General features: G+C 47.1%; 1 protein-coding gene across 1 annotated transcript in view; it reads left to right on the top strand.

Annotated features, from left to right (window-relative positions):
- Nucleotides 1-6,461: 6,461 nt before the first annotated feature.
- Nucleotides 6,462-21,915, top strand: part of fez1 (fasciculation and elongation protein zeta 1 (zygin I)) — a 125,776-nt gene continuing 110,322 nt past the window's right edge. Inside the window, exon 1 of the mRNA XM_038778461.1 lies at nt 6,462-6,848. Within this exon, the coding sequence (XP_038634389.1) occupies nt 6,517-6,848 (332 nt within the window). The 5' untranslated portion in view covers nt 6,462-6,516. The remainder of the gene's footprint in view (nt 6,849-21,915) is intronic.

The following is a 21,915-nucleotide window of genomic DNA, read 5'->3' as shown; positions in this document are numbered from 1 at the left end:
CACCCGAATGTATATTTGCCTCACCAATCCTCACTCCCCTTTCTCCCCACCACCCACCCCCTTCCCCCACCCCCCACCCCGCAAACAGTCGCCTACTTATGTGTTGTAAATAATTTTGCCAGGTGTACAGAGTTGCTGCTGTTGAGCTGAAATTCCACAAAACCTAGCTTTTAAAGGTTCACCTACCACTGGTAACAATCCTAAAATGTTATCCCCACTGGCAAAACTGCTAACTTTTGCTTTCTTGTCCGCTACCCATTTCATCACCTGTTGGGCAACCTTTAAATGTTGTCCTGCCAATTCACCTGCTCTATTTAATCATTCCCTAAAATTTTACATGTAATCCACTAATATAAGTTCCGACTGCTCACTCACCAATTTTTCCTTAATCAATTTAAGTGGTCCTCTTTCCTCATGACCAAAATTAGTTCAAAAGGACGAATTTTGTTGACTCATTAGGTGCATCCCTAATTGCAAACAGGATGAATGGAATTCCTTTATCCCAATCCTCTGGATAATCTTGACAATAAGCCCTCATCATCGTCTTTAATGTCTGATGCCACCTTTCTAACGCTCCGTGCGATTCTGGATGGTGCGCAGTTGATTTAAATTGTTTCATTTCTAAACTATCCGTAACTTCTTTGAATAACCTGGAGGTAAAATTGATCCTTGATCCAATTGTATTTCTGTGGGTAGTCCATATCTAGTAAAGAATTTAAGTAACTCCTCCACATCCTTTTGAGCTGTAATATTGTGTACTGGAAAGGCCTCTGGAAACCTAGACGACACATCCATTATAGTCAAAAGATATTAATTCCCAATTTTTGTTTTAGGCAGCAGTCCTACTCAATCAATTAAGACCCTTGTAAAAGATTCCTCAAAAGCTGGATTGGGTATTAGGAGCGCTGGTTTTACTACTGCTTGAGGTTTGACATGATCGACAAAATTTAACTACGTCTTTACGGAGTTAATAAAAACCAGGCCAATAAAAATGTTTTTGGATTTTAGCTTGAGTTTTCCTTACTCCTAAATGACCTCCCACTGGTACCTCATGTGGTACTCGCAACACTTCCTTTCTATACCCTACTGGCAATACCACTTGATGAACATCTGCCCACTTTCCATCCGCTTGCGTATGTAAAGGTTTCCATTTTCTCATCAAGACATCATTTTTACGGTAATAACATTCTGGTATACACTCAGATTCCTCTTCAGTGTATGCTTTCTGATACATCAGTTTTATTTCTATATACCTTTCTGTTGTAACTCCACCAATTTTCCACAACTAGAAATATCCGCCTCATCCTCCACCTGTTCTTTTCCAATGATCTGATCAAAAATCGTTTCTGATAATTGAACTTGAACTTTATCTTCACTCTTTGATTTCTCCTCTTGTCTTAACCTGTGACTTTGCGACCCTGTTACTACACAATCCGAAAAAATCCCAAGAAATTCGTCCTTCAACACTTCAGTTGTCTGTCTATCCACTGGATTATCAACCACAGTAGGCATCACTCCCACCTGCGATCCAGCCATATCATTACCCAAGATAAACTGTATTCCTGGACAAGGTCGTTTCTCTATTACTCCTACTATCACTTCACCACTCTTCATTGGACTTTGCAACCTTACCTTACATCAGTGTTCTTCAAACTTTTTTTTCGGGGATCCATTTTTACCAACAGGCCAACCTTCGAGACGCAACCCGGCCGACCTTCACGCCCCGCGCCGGCCGACCTTCGCGATTCACACTGGTTGACCTGCGCGGCCCACCATTTTCCCTTACCTTGTTTGCTGTTGACAAAAATGGAGGAAATGGTTTTGGGTCCCTTTGGCCCTCATACACGCTCTTCCAATGGAACCTGTTGGATGAAGGTGAAGCCTTCTGTTGTCGGAAAGTATGGAGTCTCCATCTGTCCAAAGTTCTGCATTTTTTTCCGGTACAATGTTTTCAAATAATCCCCCCTCAACTTGTAAAAAAAATAAAAATAAAATGAATAAAATAAATGAAAAAAATAAAAATTAAGTGAATAAAATAAATAAATAAAACCTCACCGAACTTGTAGAACAAAACGCTGCGACCGTTTTTTAAAAAAGCGCCCGCACTGCGCATGCGTGCCCGATCATCGGCGCGCAAGTGCATAGTTTTGCGCATGCGCGCCGATGATCTGGCACGCATGCGCAGTGCGGCTGCATTTTCTTTACATGTTCGTGGCCATTTTGAAGGCTGCTTGCAGTCGGCGTTTTTCACGGCCGGCTGTTGCGCGCAGATTTGCGCGATCGGGAACGCCGTGACGGACGGCCCCACGACCCTCTCGACACCCGGTGGGTCGCACCCCCGAGTTTCACAATGCCTGCCTTATATAATGGAACACTACTCTTCTCACTCTGAATTCCACCTTTTCTGGCAATATTCATCCCGAACTACGTAACTCCTCATCTCTTACTATCAAAGATTGACCAGCTCCCGTATCTCTTAAAATTGTGACTTCTTTACCTACTCTTCCTGGTGCACCCGAGTAAACTTTACCCACACAAGTAAATTCTTTAAAGAGATCTGGCACCTTCTTATCAATCACCTCTTGATCAGGCTGTACAATATTTTGCACCTCCTTCGCTTCACTTGGGCTTTCCTTTACCACTTTAACAAACCCCGCTGGCTTATCCTGTTTTAACACATCAGCCTTCCCAGTGCTTTTCTTCAATCCCCAACACTGTGACTTCACATGACCTAGTTTATTACAGTAAAAACATTTGAAGCTTTTCATTTCTCTTCCACCCTCTTGGATTTCTCTTTTAATTTGAGGTACACTCTCCTTATTATCTCCCATCAGATCCCTTTTACCTCTACCACTTGAGTATTTCTCCTTTCCCCAGTTTCTATCCCTCACAGGCTGAAACTGAAGTCGGAAACCGAACAAAGAGCAAAGAACAAAGAAAAGTACAGCACAGGAACAGGCCCTTCGGCCCTCCAAGCCTGTGCTGACCGTGCTGCCAGTCTAAACTAAAATCTTCTGCACTTTCGGGGTCCGTATCCCCTTATCCCCATCCTATACATGTATTTGTCAAGATGCCCCTTAAACGTCACAATTGTCCCTACTTCCAAAAAGAAGTTCCTCTTCTTTTTGTATACTGTCAGGAAACATTAACTCTTCTGAAGCGAGTTCCAGACACCCACTATCCTCTGTCTAAAAAACTTGACTTGCACATCTCCTCTATACCTTGCCCCTCGCACCTTAAACCTATGCCCCCTAGTAATTGACCCCTCTACCCTGGGAAAAAGTCTCTGACTATCCATTCTGTCTATGCCCCTCATAATTTTGTAGACCTCTATCAGGTCACCCCTCAACCTCCGTCGTTCCAGTGAGAACAAACCGAGTTTATTCAACCACTCCTCATAGCTAATGCTCTCCATACCAGGCAATATCCTGGTAAATCTCTCTCCACCCTCTCTAAAGCCTCCACATCCTTCTGGTAGCGTGGCGACCAGAATTGAACACTATACTCCAAGTGTTGCCTAACTAAGGTTCTATACAGCTGCAACATGACTTGCCAATTTTTATACTCAATGCCCCGGCCAATTAAGGCAAGTATGCCGTATGTCTTCTTGGCTACCTTCTCCACCTGTGTTGCCCCTTTCAGTGACCTGTGGACCTGCACACCTAGATCACTCTGACTGTCAATACTCTTGACGGTTCAACTTTGATTTATGAACTAATTCAGAATCATCTGCTATTTCTGCTGCTAACCTCGCAGTTTTAACCCTCTGCCCTTCCACATGAGTTCTCACTACATCAGGAATTTAATTTTTAAACTCCTCCAAAAGTATAATTTCTCCGAGAGCTTCATACGTTTGGTCTATTTTCAAAGCCCTTATCCACCTATCAAAATTACTCTGTTTGATCCTTTCAAACTCCATTTATGTTTGACCAGGTTCTTTCCTTAAATTTCCAAACCTTTGTCTGTAGGCTTCAGGCACTAGTTCATATGCACCGAAGAAGGATTTTTTCACCTCCTCATATGTCCCAGATACCTCCTCTGATAGTGATGGAAACTCTTCACTAGCCCTAACTAACAGGTTTGTTTGAATCAGTAACACCCACATGTCCTGTGGCCATTTCATTTGTTTAGCTACCTTCTCAAATGAAATGAAAAAGGTTTCTACCTCCTTCTCATCAAACCTTGGACATATTTAAATAGATCCCCACCAAGCCTTTGACTATGACACCCCTTCTCTTTATCATCATCACTGTCCTCAAACTGTACATTTCCCTTTACATCTGCCAATTTTCACTGTCATGTTTCATGGCCATTTTCTCAAGTTCAAACTGTCCCTCTTTTTCCCTTTCCTCTCCATCTCTTTCTCTCTCTTTTTCTTTTTCCTCTCTATCGCTTTCTCTCTCTTTTTATTTTCCCCTGATCTGCACCTCCCTTCCTCTTTCTTATTGTTCTGCTAGGGCTATTCCTTCTTTTTCCCTCATTTCATTTTTAAGCTGCTTTATTTCTTTTTCATGTTCAAGTTGTTTATCTGTAGCGGAACTTTTGCCATTTTTAATGAATGAGACTGTATCTCAGGCAATTTTAAATGCTCAACTACCACCGTAAGTACCTCTTCTTTTTGTATGCTGTCAGGTAACATTAACTGTAATGTCTTTGCCAAATCTAAAAGCCTTTTTTTTAGTCTCTGATCGTAAGTTACTGCATGTGACCTTCTCCACCTCCAAAAACGTCCGAGCCTCTGAAAGAGCCATTGTCCACAACGCACTCCCTACTTAAACTGGAATACCACACCTGAAAAGCAAACACAAATATGCTCACCCCTCACTGTCTTTAAGTTCACTAAGCCAACCCAATCATGAAAGATATACTTTTATCCCAGACGAGCCCCCAATTTATTATGGGCCAGGGTTTAGAGAACACCAAAGTACATCATGGAGTTCACCTGACCCACAACTTTTAATGGATTTTGGTTATGGGGAGCACAAGGGCCCACTTTACAGGTATGCTGCAATAGAGATTTAAAGCATTTTTAAACAAAACAATGTTTATTCTATGAATCTAGTTAACATTTTATAAGCAAACAGGAAACATCTTATCAGCTACCAACACTGATACCCCCCCCCCCCCCAAAGATACAGTACTCTATAGGTAACCCTTGTAACATTCCTAACAACATCCATTAAACAAAGACCTTTTTAACAAAGATAGTCCTTACAAAATCAGGCATTACTTTTAAATCATTAAGTGATCTAGAGACATTATTTAGCATGCAGAGAGAGAGACCAAAATAAACTAAACCCTAATTTGGTTTGAATGCAGCTCTCCAACTGAAAATGAAACTAAAACTCAGAGCCAAAAACAGCTTCCAGCTCAAAACCTCTTCATTCACCTGAGGAAGAAGCAGTGCTCCTAAAGCTAGTGTTTGAAACAAACCTGTTGTATTTTAACCTGGTGTTGTAAGACGTCTTACTGTGCTCACCCCAGTCCAACGCCGGCATCTCCACACAATAGCTCAAAACGAAAGTAAAACGCAGAGCCAGAGCCCAGCTCCACCCACACACTGACATCACTGCAGCCACTTGAGAAGACAAACATTTCTTAAAGCGACATTCGCATGACAGGTTGGGGATGGTTTTGGGATTGGGGATGATTTTGGGGTTGGAGATGATTTTTGGGTCAGGAGATGGTTTGGGGATAGGGGATGGTTTGGGAATCGGGAGATGGTTTTGGGGTCAGGAGATGGTTTTGGGGTCAGGAGATGGTTTTGGGGTCAGGAGATGGTTTTGGGGTCAGGAAATGGTTTTGGGATTGGGGATGGTTTTGGGATTGGGGATGATTTTGGGATTGGGGATGATTTTGGCGATGGAGGATGGTTTTGATGCTGGAGGAAGGTTTTGGGGTTCGGTTTGGAAAATTATTTTGGGATTGGAGATGATTTTGGGATTGGGGATAATTTTGGGATTGGGGATGATTTTGAGGTTGGGGGAAGGTTTTGGGGTTAAGGTTGGAAAATTATTTTGGGATTGGGGATGATTTTTAGATTGGGAATGATTTTGAGATTAGAGGAAGGTTTTGGAAATGGTTTTGGGATTGGGGATGATTATGGGTTGGGGATGGGTTTGGGGATGATTTGGGGGCTGGGGATAATTTGGGGGCTGGGGATGATTGGGGCTGGGGATGATTTGGGGGCTGGGGATGGTGACCTTTTGGGGGATGGGGTTGGGGTAAATTGATAGGGTTGGTTTTGGGGATGGGTTAGTTTTGGGGGTCGGTGTTGGGGTTTGAGGGATGGGGTTTGGGTAAATTGGTGGGGTTGGTTTTGGGGATGAGGTAGTTTTGGGGGTCGGGTTTGGGGGATGGTTTTGGGATGCGGTTGGGGGATGGTTTTGGGATGGGGTGGATCTCGCCTCTCCCTCTCCCCCCCTCCTCACTGGAGCAGGCGATAATGATGCCGATGATCTCACCTTGCTCAGTGCGCAGACTCTCCAGCGCTCTGTCTCTCGCACTGCCGGCGCGATGGCAGCTCCTCTGGTCACCCTGGACGAGGAATGGCAGGATTTCTACGAGCTGAAGCCGGGCCGAGGCGGTCCGCTGGGGCAGGAGGAGGAGAACCTGAACGAGCTGGGCTCGGTGAGCGCCCTGGGGCTCTCCCACCAGCTGGAAGAAATGACCGAGCTGGACAATTTCAGCACCGAGATGATGAGCTTCAAGTCGATGGAAGACCTGGTTAACGATTTCGACGAGAAACTCAACGTTTGCTTCCGAAATTACAACGAGAAGACGGAGAATTTGGCCCCGGTGAAGAGACAGCCGGTGGAGGAGGAGGAAGAATTGGTCAGAGATGATGAGTGAGTTGCTTTGTTATAAATAACCTCAGAAGAAAAAAAAAATCCACAATCTAATCACAAAAAATAAAACCATTGCCAAAAGACTTGTTTTGAATTAGTGTTGATGCGGCTTTGCAGATTTCATACATAAAATATTCCATAAAAAATGTATTTCTTCGACTGATAATTCACCCTCGGAATTCAATAAAGTCAAAGGGGTTTTGATGCAAATTTAGCCATGTTCCTAACCCTCTCACTCCTTCCCCTTGTGCTATTTAAGGAGATGTACTTTTAACAGTGACCCAATACTTCGGCTGCCCTCACCTTCAGCTTACTGAAGGTAAAGGCAAATTCAAAAAAAGACACCACAATGTCCTAATTGCTGTTGCAAATCCCGTGTGGAATGCAATCTTGCTTTTGATGTGATTCTAAACGCAGAGTGAGATGCTTGTGATTAAAATGGGAGGGGGTGGGGTGGCTTGCAAGCGTAGTGTGTTTCAAATATTCTGTAAGTTCCAAAATATTTTGATCTATTTTCTTTTTTTATTAAATAATTCAATTGACCAGCTGCATTGCAAAATTGCAACAAGGCACAAAGCTGTCAGCATGTCTGTAGATATGGAGAGAGAAGGAGAGCAAGGGAATGAGTGAGAGAGAAATGTTTTACAGATAATTCCGCATTACAGAGGGTTATAAAGGCAAAACGTGGACTCCAGTGATTCCCAGATGAGGTGTAATATACATTCCACATTGGCCAAAGGCCAGTGCTACCCATTTGAAGCCACTTTGTTACCCCAAGGGGCATCGGTCCCCAACATTGTCGAGAGTACTTTTGTTTTGCATTTGCCCTGTGATCCTCGAATAAGGGAAGAAGACGATGACAGATGCTTTAAGGAGAACAGATTCTGCATATCCGGACTCAACAGTGGGGAAGCCTTCCTCAATGAAAGGGCAAAAGTTATCACATGATGATAGCACACAGCTCGCCCTGGCTGTGCCCCACATTGACTGATGCTGAAGAAGCTGTGCTACCAACAGGAATCCGCCTGTCCTTTGTCATGTCCCCCAAATTACTGGGAAATAGAGAGAAGTGTGGCCACCTTGATGCTGCTGTGGGCAAGGGCTTTGGTTAGCAAAGATACTGAGCCAGAACAGGTAACAGTACGTCTTGTGCCATCTCCAGGCTATGTTGAACTGGTGCTTCACTGATGAGGCTGCAGGTGCTTGAGGGTAAATAAAGCTCAATATTAACTCTTCCTTTGGACATTGTTCAGCAACCCTGGAGTGTATGCGTGTGTGTGGTCATTTCAGTCATAAGCTCGTACATTATATAAGATGTGGAGATGCCGGCGTTGGATTGGGGTGGGCACAGTAAGAAGCCTTACAACATCAGCTTTGTTTCAAATCACTATCTTTCGGATCACTGCTCCTTCATCAGGCTAGTGAAGAGGTGGGTTCCACAACCACATATAGAGAGAAAGTCAATGATGCAAGACGATACATTGAATGTGAGTCTTTGCAGGTAAAGGTCTTTACAGGTCCAGATGGAGTGACTGGAGAGAGGGATAATCACAGGTTAAAGAGATGTGAATTGTCTCAAGCCAGGACAGTTGGTAGGATTTTGCAAGCCCAGGCCAGATGGTGTGGGGGGGGGGGGGGGGGGGGGGGGGGGGGGGGGTGAATGTGATGAGACATGAATCCAAGGTCCGAGGCCGCACTCAGCGTGCGGAACTTGGCTTTCGATTTCTACCCGGTGATTCTGCGTTGTCACGCATCCTGAAGGCCACTTTGGAGAACGCTACCCGAAGACCAGAGGCTGAATACCCTTGACTGCTGAAGTTTTCCCCGACTGGAAGGGAACATTCCTGCCTAGCAATTGTTGCGTGATGTTCGTTCATCCGTTGTCACAGTGTCTGCATGATCTCGCCATTGTACCACGCTTCGGGGCATCCTTTCCTGCATCGTATGAGGTAGACCATGTTGGCCGAGTCACACGAGTATGTACCGTGTACCAGGTGGGTCATGTTCTCATGTGTAATGGTGGCACCCATGTCGATCTGGCGCATCTTGCAGAGGTTGCCATGGCAGGGTTGTCATGGTCGCTGTTCTGAAGGCTGGGTAGTTTGCTGCAAACAATGGTTTGTTTGAGGTTGCGCGGTTGTTTGAAGGCAAGTAGTGGGAGTATGAGGATGACCTTGGCAAGATGTTCATCTTCATCGATGATGTGTTGAAGGCTGCAAAGAAGATGTCGTAGTTTCCCCACTCTGAGGAAGTTCTGGATGACGAAGGGTACTCTGTCGGTTGTGTCCTGTGTTTGTCTTTGAGGAGGTCGGTGCGTTTTTTTTGCTGTGACCTGTTGGAACTGTCGATCGATGAGTCGTGCGCCATATCCCGTTCTTTCGAGGACATCTTTCAGCGTCTGTAGATGTCTGTTACGTTCATCCTCATCTGAGCAGATCCTGTGCATATGGAGGGCTTGTCCTTGGGGGTTGGCTTCTTTAGTGTGTTTAGGGTGGAAGCTGGAGAGGTGGAGCATCATGAGATTATCCATGAGCTTGCGGTAAAGCGAAGTGCTGAGGTGACCACCCACCTCTTCACTCACCTGATGAAGGAGCTGCGCTCCGAAAGCTAGTGATTCAAAACAAACCTGTTGGACTTTAACCTGGTGTTGTAAGACTTCTTACATTATATCAGGTTAAGGTCAGGCTCTGCTGTATGTTAATAGAATTCAAGCTGATTGGTGAAGACACAGCTGTTCTTTATTGAGAGAGTTTATTGACTTTGTTCAGTCTTGTAGCTCTCCCTTCACCCAGTGTTGCTGTTGTCCCCTATTTATAAATCTTAGAATCATAGAATTTACAGTGCAGAAGGAGGCCAAATGGCCCATTGAGTCTGCACTAGCACTTGGAAAGAGCACCATACCTAAGCCCACACCTCCACCCTATCCCCGTAACCCCACCTTCCCTTTTTTGGACACTAAAGGCAATTTAGCATAGCCAATCCACCTAACCTACAAATCTTCGGACTGTGGGAGGAAACCGGAGCACCCGGAGGAAACCACGCAGATGTGGAGAGAACGTGCAGACTCCGCACAGACAGTGACCCAAGGCGGGAATCGAACCTGCGACTCTGGAGCTATGAAGCAATTGTGCTAACCACTGTGCCACCATGCCACCCAATGGGCACTCCTGACTAGGATTTGAATCTGGGTTGGGCAGTAAGAGCATCGAATTCTAATCATTAGACACCAGGGGACAATAATTCCCTATTTCTATATGTTCAAAATACTTAATTAAACAATGCCCTTCATCTGTGTATCCTAACAATCAAACTGTTAATGCTGTGATACTACCCACAATCAAATTGCCTGCTAATACTGTTTCCTAGGGTTACGTGTGTATTATTGTCACTCGGAAGGGTTGCCGCCAGAGGACAGTTTGGCAAAAGAGTACACACCTTGAGGAGAGAAAAGAATGATGCAAACAAGAACTGTCAGAGGATCAAATTTGCTGTGAATTGGTGATGGCGTTAGAGTTCAGAGTAGCCTCGTGGTTAGTGATGTAAAGGTGTGATTATTTCATGATATTTTGGAATGCGATTTGGGATCGTCATCAGCTGCAATCAAATTGAAAACGGCAGAATAGTGAGAAACCTTTAAACAAAATCAATACAATTGTGACATGGAAGTTCCAGTCAGTGCAATAAGTGGTCTGTAGCTTCCTGGACTCATTGAGCATTAATATCACTTCAGAGAAAAATGTTATCCAATTGCTAGCCTGCTATCTAGCTGTGAACCAGCTTGGCCCAGTGGGAAGCTCTTTCCTTTAACTCAGTAGGCAATGAATTCTAGAACAGTGTTTAAACATTATCCTTGGCTGAAGGAGGGCTGCATGGTCAGAGATGCTCTCCTTTCGAGAGCCAACAATCCGGTTGCATCTCTTCAAGTGGTTCAGTAAAGGTCCTGTAATTATTTGAAGAGCAGTGCATTAATTGGTATCTTGGCCAACACGTTTCTCTCTGAATGTAGAAAGCTTGCTGCAGTTGACTACCTCATAATGGTCTAAATGTAACTGGTGATGTATTCGAGACAACACCGTGTGATGGGTAATAATGTCAATGGAGGTAATATTACTTGGGGGTTTTCTGCTTCTGCATTCACCAGTCCGTATTTTCCAGCCCACTTGCTATAAATTGCAGGCTGCTGATAGCAAACATGAGATACCTTGGTTAATATCTATTATTGTTCAGTCATCCACTTTTATTGGTGTTTGTTTTAATGGGGGTAATGCCAGCCATTGCATGTTGGGAAGGATTTACAGGTTGACACTCAACCTGTTTGAACACATTCCTTATCTTTCAAGTACTGAGACAGGAATGCTACCCAGTGTGCCACAAGACCTCCTAATTCTACTGTGCATTGAAGTTAATGTTGAGTGATATTGAGCAGGTATTAAAGCGATATTCCACCCCATCGAGTGAGTTTGCTGTGTGACAAATTAAAATTACCCCAAGTGTTCAGTTGCCAACTGACGTAATGTGGGTCGACCCCCCCCTCACTAATTAAGGATGCCCTGGATTTGATCGACAATTGGTGCTGTTGCCAGATATAAACCAGCGATCATTAGTGATCCCTCAGTAAAATGAACTGAAGTGAAACTGAGGCCATACCTGCCTGCTCATAACAAATCCCATAATACTATTTCGAGGAAAAAGTAGAGGAATTCTCCCTGGTGTCCAAGTCAATATATCACCCTCATAAAATCAGATTACCTTGACTTTAACACATTGCTGTTAGTGGGATCTTGCTGTGTGCAGATTGGCTGCCACACCTCTTGCATTACAAATGTGACTACAGTTAAAGTACGTCCCTGCCATGCACTTTGGCACAACCTGAGGTCAAAGCTTTCCTCTTTTATTTGCACTGAAAACAGGCGGAACTGTTACCACAAAGGCTGCCTGAATGTATTCATTCTAATAACGGAGTTTGTTTCAAGATTACACTTCTTGGTATTGACGTGACATTGACTAAACTGTCGAGCTTTACCCCTTATGTTATTTCAACTCGTGGTGCCCATATCCCATCTGTGTGTAAAACATTGCTGTGCATGTTTGATTCTCCATAACTGGGATTTAAGGGCTTATTTAGTGATCCTGAACCTCACCCAATGGAAATGTTGGTTAATGGGTGGCACAATGGTGCTATATCTCCCCATGTGTTGTAATCCCCACACTGGGAGTGCAGAATCACTGAATTTACTCATTAAACAAATTAATGACTGCAGGCAGGTGACACGGTCCACCCTTTTTTAAGAATCATCTTGAACCCTATTGGAACAAACTGTATTGCCACTCTTTGCCCACTGACCCGTGTCTATTGTGTCAGCTAATTTTGAAACGTTCACAACAACTTTGACACATGTTGGGCAGCACGGTAGCACAAGTGAGTAGTACTGTGGCATCACAGCGCCAAGGTCCCAGGTTCGATTCCCCGCTGGGTCACTGTCTGTGCGGAGCCTGCACGTTCTCCCCGTGTCTGCGTAGGCTTCCTCCGGGTGCTCCGGTTTCCTCCCACATTCCAAAAATGTGCAGGTTAGGTGGATTAGCCATGATAAATTGCCCTTAGTGTCCAAAGGAGAGGTTATTGGGTTACGGGGATTGTGTGGAAGAGAGGGCTTAATTGGGTCGGTGCAGACTCGATGGGCTGAATGGCCTCCTTCTGCACTGTATGTTCTATGTTGTATATTCTAACTTGTACTTGCATAGAGTCTATAACATAGTAAGGTGCTATCCACAGTATTATGAAATAAAATTTAACACCCAAGTTTTCTAAAAATGTACAGGCCATAAAAGTTTGGGCAAAGATGTAGATTTTTTTTAAAGAGCGTCTTCAAAGGAGTAGCTTCTGCCTCCGCACCATTTGCCTTGCAATCCCTTTCTCTCACTTATCTACGTGCTTTCAAGTAGTGGCACTTCCAAAGATGCAGGGTCAGCTATCACACAGTTGATACCACACTAAAGGATAGCTAAGGAAAGGCAATAATAATTTATTTGTCTCAAGAAAGTTAGAAAGATGCAAAAAACTGTAGCAAGAATTGCACCATATATCACATGACACGTAACATAAACTGATTCACAACAGTAAGAGCCCAGAGTGTTGATGGTTCATCTCAGCAGCTATTGTTTGAGGTACTGGCCTTGACATGAGGTTATCAACCCTCCAGGAGTGGCAAGGAGACTCTAGGAATTGAGTATAAATCCCAAAAAGCATATTTCAAACATTTTTTTCCGGGACCCACTTTTGCCAACTTCGGAACCCATGCCGGCAGACCTTTGAGCCACAGGCTGTGTTCATATGTGACAGGTGAGCCTGCTTGGTCCTGATAATCTTTATTGTCACAAGTAGGCTTACATTAATACTGCAACTAAGTTACTGTGAAAAGCCCCTAGTTGCCACATTCCAGTGCCTGTTCAGGGACATAGAATCATAGAATTTACAGTGCAGATGGAGGCCGTTTGGCCCATCGAGTGTGTACCAGCTCTTGGAAAGAGTACTCTACTTAAGCCCACGCCTCCACCCTATCCCAGTAACCCCACCTAACCTTTTTGGACACTCAGGGCAATTTATCATGGTCATTTCACCTAACCTGCACATCTTTGGACTGTGGGAGGAAACACCCGAAAGAAACCCACGCAGTCACAGGGAGAACGTGCAGACTGCACACAGACAGTGACCCAATCCGGGAATTGAATCTCGGACCCTGGAGCTGTGAAGCAACTGTGCTAACCACTGTGCTACCGTGCTGCGCTACACAGAAAGAGAATTCAGAATGTCCAAATTACCTAATAGCACGTCTTTTGGGACTTCTCACGATCTCACTCCAATCAGGTTTCATGTCTTGTAGCCTGCCTACCCAGCTTCCTGCCTACAACCTTCCATTGAATATCAGGCTTCTATCCACCTACCTCTTCCAGTATCTGCTCCTGCCATTGAGCCAATACTCACCATGATCTTTTTTTAAATTTTGTATTTATTCCCCTCTTGCTTTAATTGCGATTTATGATTGTAAACGTAATGATACGGAACATGTTTTGGGGCTTGGGCCAGAGAGAGGTACAGCTAGCAGAAGCATTTGGAACTTGTTACAGTAGTTTCCATGACAGCTGGGAAGCGATAAAATAACGTGATTGCTCATCATCCATCCGGCACTGCTCAAATTTCTAAGAAATTATTTATCTGTGTTCACGGATGTCCTGATTTGTTCTGCAACTTCATAAAGTACTTTCATTGTAAATGGTAGGGTTTTTGAACAGGTTGTAACACCGCGTAACACCAGCAATTGGGGCGGAATGGTTGGCAATTTGCTGGGATTGCCCTTTGCCGGTTGGAATCCTGTCTCCAATGTTACAATACCTCACAATTATTTGTAAGGTTTCAGCAGGACTTTCCTTTGTGGGGGGCGGGGGGGGGGGGGGGGGGGGTGGGGGGGGGGGAATAATCATGTAGCTCACTAAAATTTTGTGAAATACATTTCAACACTGACCCATTTTGTGAAACTTCTTCACGTCATTCCCGTGTTGGGTCAATCTGTCACTAGTGACCGTTTCTCGTAAATATCCACAACAGACTTCAGACTGGTCAGCTTTTAATTTCCTTGTGGTCAGGTATTGGAAATCGCCAGTGTGTTGGGAATGTAACCATGTGCAGGGAGGGGCAACAGGCTTGGAGAAACTGAGAGTCTAGCCACGTGCTTAAAATGGACATGCCTTGTGAATTTCAGCAGGTAGCCAATGCTGGCACTCCATTTGGAGTGTGCCTGTAGAAATAGTTTTGTTGTGTTTTTTTCAGCTTCAATATCAATTGTGGCATATTTCTAATTGGGTCAATGTCGATATCCTTTACTTGTCATGAATACTATCAAGCTACGTGAGGGGAACTCGTTAGTTAACAACAAGAGGTGACAATATCCAACATTTATTAGAATGTAACTGAAGGATACAATCCAAATCGCGAGGAACGAAGCATTAAAGTGGGGAAATAGCAAAATAGCACCATTCTTGGGTGTTACTGAAGCAGCACGCTAACAGCTGGACACATTATCCAATTACGCTGCAGAGACAGGAATTGCTACTAAAACCAAAATAAAGCATGGGAAATTGATGGTGTGTACATGGGAAGAGTCTGGACTCCTCCATTCCACAAATATCCCATGCCACCGTGAATAACATCCACCAGCCATCGCCATTCCAGCCATTTATTGACGTTTCTTTTTCCAGATATTCCGATTGTCCTGAAACCAGTATTATGCTTTATTATGCAAAGTCCGGTCAGTTACTAACTTCAATCAATTTCTCCAATCTGCTCAGGGTGAATCTTTGAGTCTGAAAGATGGGAAAAATGGGAAACCTGTCTCTCTCACTACTGTAGTAAACGCAGTCCTCGCAGACCCAGCCTACCCAACACATCAGCGTACTCAGATAATCCAAGTACAGGACATTGCCTGAAGCCTACCCCCCCCCCGATGCTCCAACCCCGACCAGCTGAATAGAGAGGGAGGAGGAGGTTGTTGTTGCTTTGCTGCTTCACTTTGACACTCTAGCTATCTCAGTTAGCGATTGAATGGTTCTTCTCAGTTCAAGGTATTTAACCATTTCAAACACTTAAATAAATAAAGTGTGCACACCGGCCTCCATGTGACATGAAAGCAAAATACCGCAGATGCTGGAAATCTGAAATAAAAACAGAAAATGTTAGAGGGACAGCATCTATGGAGAGAGAAACAGGGTTAACATTTTGGGTTGATGGCCTTCCACCACTCTCCAGATTTGTTTGCTTTTCCCACCTGGAGGGAGAGGGGGCATTCCCCCCACCCCACCCCCCCTCAGTCCCACCTGAAATTAGCAAAATGGTGCAGTGTTCAATGTATTGCTGCCTCTTTTCCTCCACTGGGTTTCCTTCACATTTTCCCGCATAGGCCGATATTGGTTGGGGGATGTCTGATTCTACTAAATGCAGCTTCATTTGAGCTGCCACAAATAAGGGGAGGGGGGCAGGCAGTGGGGTAATTGTCCTGAGGTACCCCACGGGGACAGAGAACCTTGCCTCTCTCCACCTGGTCAATAACCAATTGTCAGCTGAAATTTCACTGGTGCATCAAACCCTGATCGAGGGCAGCATGATGACACTGCTGCCTCACAGCACCAGAGACCCAGGTTCAATTCCAACCTTCGGTGACTGTGGAGTTTGTCCATTCTCCCTGTGTCTGCATGGGTTTCCTCCGGGTGCACCGGTTTCCTCTCACAGTCCAAAGATGTGCAGGTTAGGTGGATTGAACATAGAACATAGAACAGTACAGCACAGAACAGGCCCTTCGGCCCTCAATGTTGTGCCGAACAATGATCACCCTACTTTAAACCCATGTAACCCGTATACCCGTAACCCAACAATCCCCCCATTAACCTTACACTACGGGCAATTTAGCATGGCCAATCCACCTAACCCGCACATCTTTGGACTGTGGGAGGAAACCGGAGCACCCGGAGGAAACCCACGCACACACAGGGAGGACGTGCAGACTCCACACAGACAGTGACCCAGCCGGGAATCGAACCTGGGACCCTGGAGCTGTGAAGCATTGATGCTAACCACCATGCTACCGTGAGGCCCCTAATTGGGCGTGCTAAATTGTCCCTTAGTGTCTAAAAGGTCAGTGGGGTTATGGGGATAGGGCGGGGGAGTGGGCATAGGTAGCTTGCTCTTTCGGAGGGTTGGTGCAAGCCTGATGGACCGAGTGGCCTCCTTCTGGACTGTACGAATTCTCAGTGCATTTGCACACTCCCTACCCAGGGAGGTGAAAAATCAATTCACAGCCCGTTTGTTTGTGTATGCAGCAAATTAGGTGCAAAACAAAATTATTTTCTCTTATGGATCCCTGTCTTGTGCTGCGTTGATGCGATCGCAGGGCAGAGGTGGAGTGAAATGTTGACTCAAGACTCATCAGAGGATATCATGTTTCACCATGGTGTTCATTCTGGACTACTGTCCAGTAATCCTTGCTGCTGACGCTGGTCACAGATACAGAAATCCCCTCCTCCTGCGAGCAGTGGCAAGTGGATATAGAGTACCGAGGTCATCGGAAACTGCTTTCTTCACATACACACACACACACACACACACACACACCTCCGCCAAACCCGGCAGGCATGTCAAAGGTTGTATTTCAATTCCCTCTCAACAAAATTCTGTGAATATGGGAATGGGCAGAATTGGGAAAGGAGAGTGGGAATCACCTGGGTTGGCTGCGATGCTGGGAAAAAGAATTCCATGCATCATTCCATCTCTCCTACTATTCAGTTAGGTTCTTGAGTTTCGCATCCATGAACAGAACAAGTGGCCTTTCAGGCCCCATTGCAATTTTCAGAACCCCGGGATTTCCCATGCAGACTATTTCTCGTTACCCAGTGTCATGGATCATTCTGGTCTATTGAGTCCCCATTGACAAAGTAATTAGCCTGGATTTTCTGATGCTAGCTCTTAATTGATGCTGTGTGAATATGGTTGGAAGTCATGTCTCGCACGTCAAACTCATTCCACTTTTCACCTTGCAGCAGGCGGGATGGGAGGGGCAGGCAGCTGTTTCATTGCAGTGTAATTTTGGGGCTATGTCTTGCCAGCCTTGTGCAAGTTATTATAATTACTTAGTGCTCTAGTGCCATTATTTGCAACGGTGGGAGATCCAATAAGATTCCCTTCCTAACTGCAACTTGAAAATGAAGGAGAAGAAAAATAAAGACTTGCATTTGTATTGCACCTTCAGAAACCACAGTGATAGAACATAGAACATAGAACAGTACAGCACAGAACAGGCCCTTCGGCCCTCAATGTTGTGCCGAGCCATGATCACCCTACTCAAACCCACGTATCCACCCTATACCCGTAACCCAACAACCCCCCCTTAACCTTACTTTTATTAGGACACTACGGGCAATTTAGCATGGCCAATCCACCTAACCCGCACATCTTTGGACTGGAACCATCAATTCACCAGACACGTGTTTCCGATATGAATCTAGGCTTTAATCGACTTACTTCAGAGCCAGCCTGTTACCCGTTGACTCAGTGGACTCAGGCTGACTCTGGACAAGGGTATTTATACAGCTGCACTAGGGGGAGGAGTCGTGGGCGGAGCCAAGGGTGGAGCCCAGTACAAGTTCCTGAGTACTCCCAGAGCTACTCCCCCTAGTGGTAGGATAGCGCTACTGCACTTACAAAGACAGTGTGAATTATCATATATACATATATATTACATTCACCCCCTGCAAAAAAAATCAAGTCCGGCGGGGGTGGTGGCCTACAACGTCAGTCTGTCCGGTGGTCGAATTGTCCGCTGTGATCTGCGGAGCACCGGGGTTGCAGCCTCTTGCGGTGGCTGGATGGGTGTTGTGTGCTGGGGTACGATGGCGGACTCCAGGGAGGGTTGTATCCGAGCTTCATACTCTCCTGGTTTGACTGGGGGCGCTGGGGGCTGGCCGGCGCGGGTGCGCGGAACTGGTGGAGCGAGCTCGCGGGCTCGGGAGCGCGAGTGGGCGGCAGCATGGGGTGTAGGGTGAGAGGTCCTTCTGTGGGGGTAGAGGGGGCACAGGATCTGGCGGGTGCCAGATCCCGGAGGGAAACCGTGTCCTGACGGCCGTCAGGGAACACGACGAATGCGTACTGGGGGTTGGAGTGGAGTAGGCGCACCTTTTCAACAAGGGGGTCGGTTTTGTGCACCCTGACGTGTTTCCTCAGAAGTAAGGGGCCCGGCGTCCTCCGCCATGCCAGAACTGAGACCCCCGTGGTAGTGCCCCTGGAAAAAATGAAGAGCCTCTCGTGAGGGGTCTGGTTGGTCGCCGTGCACAAAAGGGACCTAATAGCGTGGAGCGCGTCTGGGAGGACTTCCTGCCACTGGGAGACTTGGAGCTTTCTAGACCGGAGGGTCAGTAGGACGGTCTTCCAGACCGTCGCGTTCTCCCTCTCCACCTGCCCGTTCCCCCTGGGGTTGTAGTTGGTAGTCCTGCTCGAGGCAATGCCCTTGTCGAGCAGGTACTGACTCAGCTCGTCGCTCATGAAGGACGAACCCCGGTCGCTGTGTACGTAGCTGGGGAAACCAAACCGGGTGAAGATGCTATGCAGGGCCCTAATGACTGTGTGGGAGGTCATGTCGCGGCACGGGATAGCGAATGGGAAACGGGAGAACTCGTCTACAGCGTTTAAAAAGTAAACGTTCTTGTTAGTTGAGGGGAGTGGCCCTTTGAAATCAATCGTGAAGGCGTTCAAAGGGCCTCGAAGCCTTGACCAGGTGGGCCCTGTCTGGTCTATAGAAGTGCGGTTTGCACTCCGCACAGATCGGGCAGTTCCTGGTGACCGCTTTTACCTCCTCGTTGGAGAAAGGCAGGTTTCGGGCCCTGATGTAGTGGGCGAGCCGGGTGACCCCCGGGTGGCAGAGGTCATTGTGGATGACTTTTAATCGGTCGATCTGCGCGCTGGCGCATGTCCCGCGGGATAGCGCATCCGGAGGCTCGTTGAGATTCCCAGGTCGATATTTGATATCGTAATTGTAGGTGGAGAGTTCGATCCTCCACCTCAGAATTTTGTCGTTTTTAATTTTGCCCCTTTGCGAGTTGTCGAACATGAAGGCAACCGATCATTGGTCGGTGATGAGGGTGAACCTCCTACCTGCGAGGTAGTGCCTCCAGTGACGGATAGCCTCCACAATGGCTTGTGCTTCTTTCTTGACTGAGGAGTGTCGGAGTTCTGAAGCGGAGAGGGTACAGGAGAAAAATGCAACTGGTCTTCCTGCCTGATTTAACGTGGCTGGAAGAGCTACCTCTGAGGCGTCACTCTCAACCTGGAATGGAGTGGATTCATCCACCGCCCGCATGGCCGCTTTGGCGATGTCCTCCTTGATGCCGTCGAAGGCCTGGCGTGCCTCGGTTGACAGGGGAAATCGTGTAGCCCTAAAGAGTGGGCGGGCTTTGTCCGCATATTGAGGGACCCACTGGGCGTAGTAGGAAAAGAAGCCCAAGCACCGTTTGAGGGCCTTGGGGCAATGGGGGAGGGGGAGTTCTAAGAGGGGTCGCATACGGTCCGGGTCTGGGCCCAGGACTCCGTTTTCCACGACATAGCCGAGGATGGCTAGTCTGTTTATGCGGAAAACGCATTTCTCCCTGTTGGACGTGAGATTCAGTTTCTGTGCTGTCTGGAGAAAACGGTAGAGGTTGGCGTCGTGGTCCTGCTGGTCATAGCCGCAGATAGTGACATTGTCCAAGTACGGAAACATGGCCCGCAGCCCGTACTGGTCCACCATTCGGTCCATTGCTCGTTGGAAAACCAAGACCCCATTAGTGACGCCGAAAGGGACTCGGAGGAAAAGTAAGAGGCGGCCATCGGCCTCGAATGCCGTGTAGTGGCGGTCCTCCAGACGGATTGGGAGCTGGTGATATGCAGACTTCAGATCCACCGTGGAAAAGAGCCGGTATTGGGCGATCTGTTTTACCATGTCTGCAATCCTGGGGAGGGGATACGCGTCGAGGAGCGTAAATCTATTTATAGTCTGACTGTAGTCAACCACCATACGGAATTTTTCCCCGGTCTTAACGACCACCACCTGAGCTCTCCAGGGACTATTGTTGGCCTCCATAACCCCCTCACTGAGTAGCCTTCGGACCTCTGCTCTGACAAATACCCTACCCTGCAGACTATACCGCCTGCTATGAGTGGCTACGGGTTTACAGTTCTTTGTGAGATTGGCGAAGAGAGGAGTGGGGGGGGATTCGCAGCGTAGCGAGGCTGCAGATCGTGAGTGGGGGCAGGGGCCCTCCGAAGCTGAGGGTGAGGCTCTTGAGGTTACATTGGAAGTCGAGGCCTAATAAGAGTGGCGCGGAGAGTTCGGGCAAAACGTAGAGTTTGAATTTCGAGTAGCTAGCGCCTCGGATTGTGAGTGTCGCGGCAGTGTGCCCCTGGATCTGGACCGAATGGGAGCCTGAAGCGAGCGAGGTAGTTTGCTGCACGGGGAAAACGGGGAGCGAACAGCGTCTTACCAGGTCTGGATGTATGAAGCTCTCCATGCTCCCGGAGTCGAAGAGGCATGGCGTTTTGTACCCGTTGATATGGCCCTCTGCCATCGAGTTTCGTAGATTCTTTGGTCGTGATTGGTCCAGGGTGACCGCGCTGAGTTGAGTGTAGTCGGCGGCTCGATCAGCTGTGCTGGAGTGGCCCCGTGATGACTGCCCTCTGAGTTCATAGTCGAATTTGAATTCTTCCGCAGAGTTGTCCGAGCGCGGAGATGCCGATCGGGCCCGTGGATCGCACGTGGCGGGCAGCGAGGAAGATGGCATCCAAGATGGCGGCCCCCATGGATCGCATGTGGCTGGAGGGGGCGGAGTCGGGGCACAGGCCACAGCGTTTCGGGCACCATGGGCCTGCGAGTGAGGGGAGCGATTACTTCGAGTCGCTGGGGAGTTGGAAGCTGGGGCCCTTTTAGCGAGGCACACTCTTGCGTAATGGTCTTTTCGCCCGCAGCTGCTGCAGGTCGCGTTTCGGGCTGGGCAGTGCTGCCGTGGGTGCTGGTTCTGGCCACAGAAATGGCAGGCTGGAGCAGCGTAGTGGCTGGCTGGAGTAGCATAGTGGCTGGCTGGGGCAGCATGGTGGCTGGGAGGCCGCGTAGCACGGGCCTGGGGGAGTCGCTGGTCGGGGGCCCATGATTCGGTCGGGGGTCCGCGGGGAACGAGTTAAGGCTGCGGAAGGAGACCTCCATTGTGGTAGCAGCTTCCACAGTCGTTTCTAAGTCCTGGACCCCCTTTTCCAGCAGTTGTTGGCGCACATAGTTAGACCTGAGGCCCGCTACAAAAACATCGCGTACCGCAAGTTCCCTGTGTTCAGCCGCGGTAACCGCTTGGTAATTACAGTCATTGGACAAATTATTGAGTTCCCTTAGAAATTCGGCGAGTGATTCTGTAGGCCGCTGGCGGCGAGTCGTGAACACATGGCGAGCGTAAACTTCTTTAATAGGCCTTGCATAAATTTTATCGAGAACTGCTAGTGCCGCAGTAT

Source organism: Scyliorhinus canicula, chromosome 19 (assembly GCF_902713615.1).
Source record: "Scyliorhinus canicula chromosome 19, sScyCan1.1, whole genome shotgun sequence".
NCBI lineage: Eukaryota > Metazoa > Chordata > Chondrichthyes > Carcharhiniformes > Scyliorhinidae > Scyliorhinus > Scyliorhinus canicula.
Note: the sequence above shows the minus strand (reverse complement) of the source record. Positions and strands in the feature narration are given on the sequence as shown.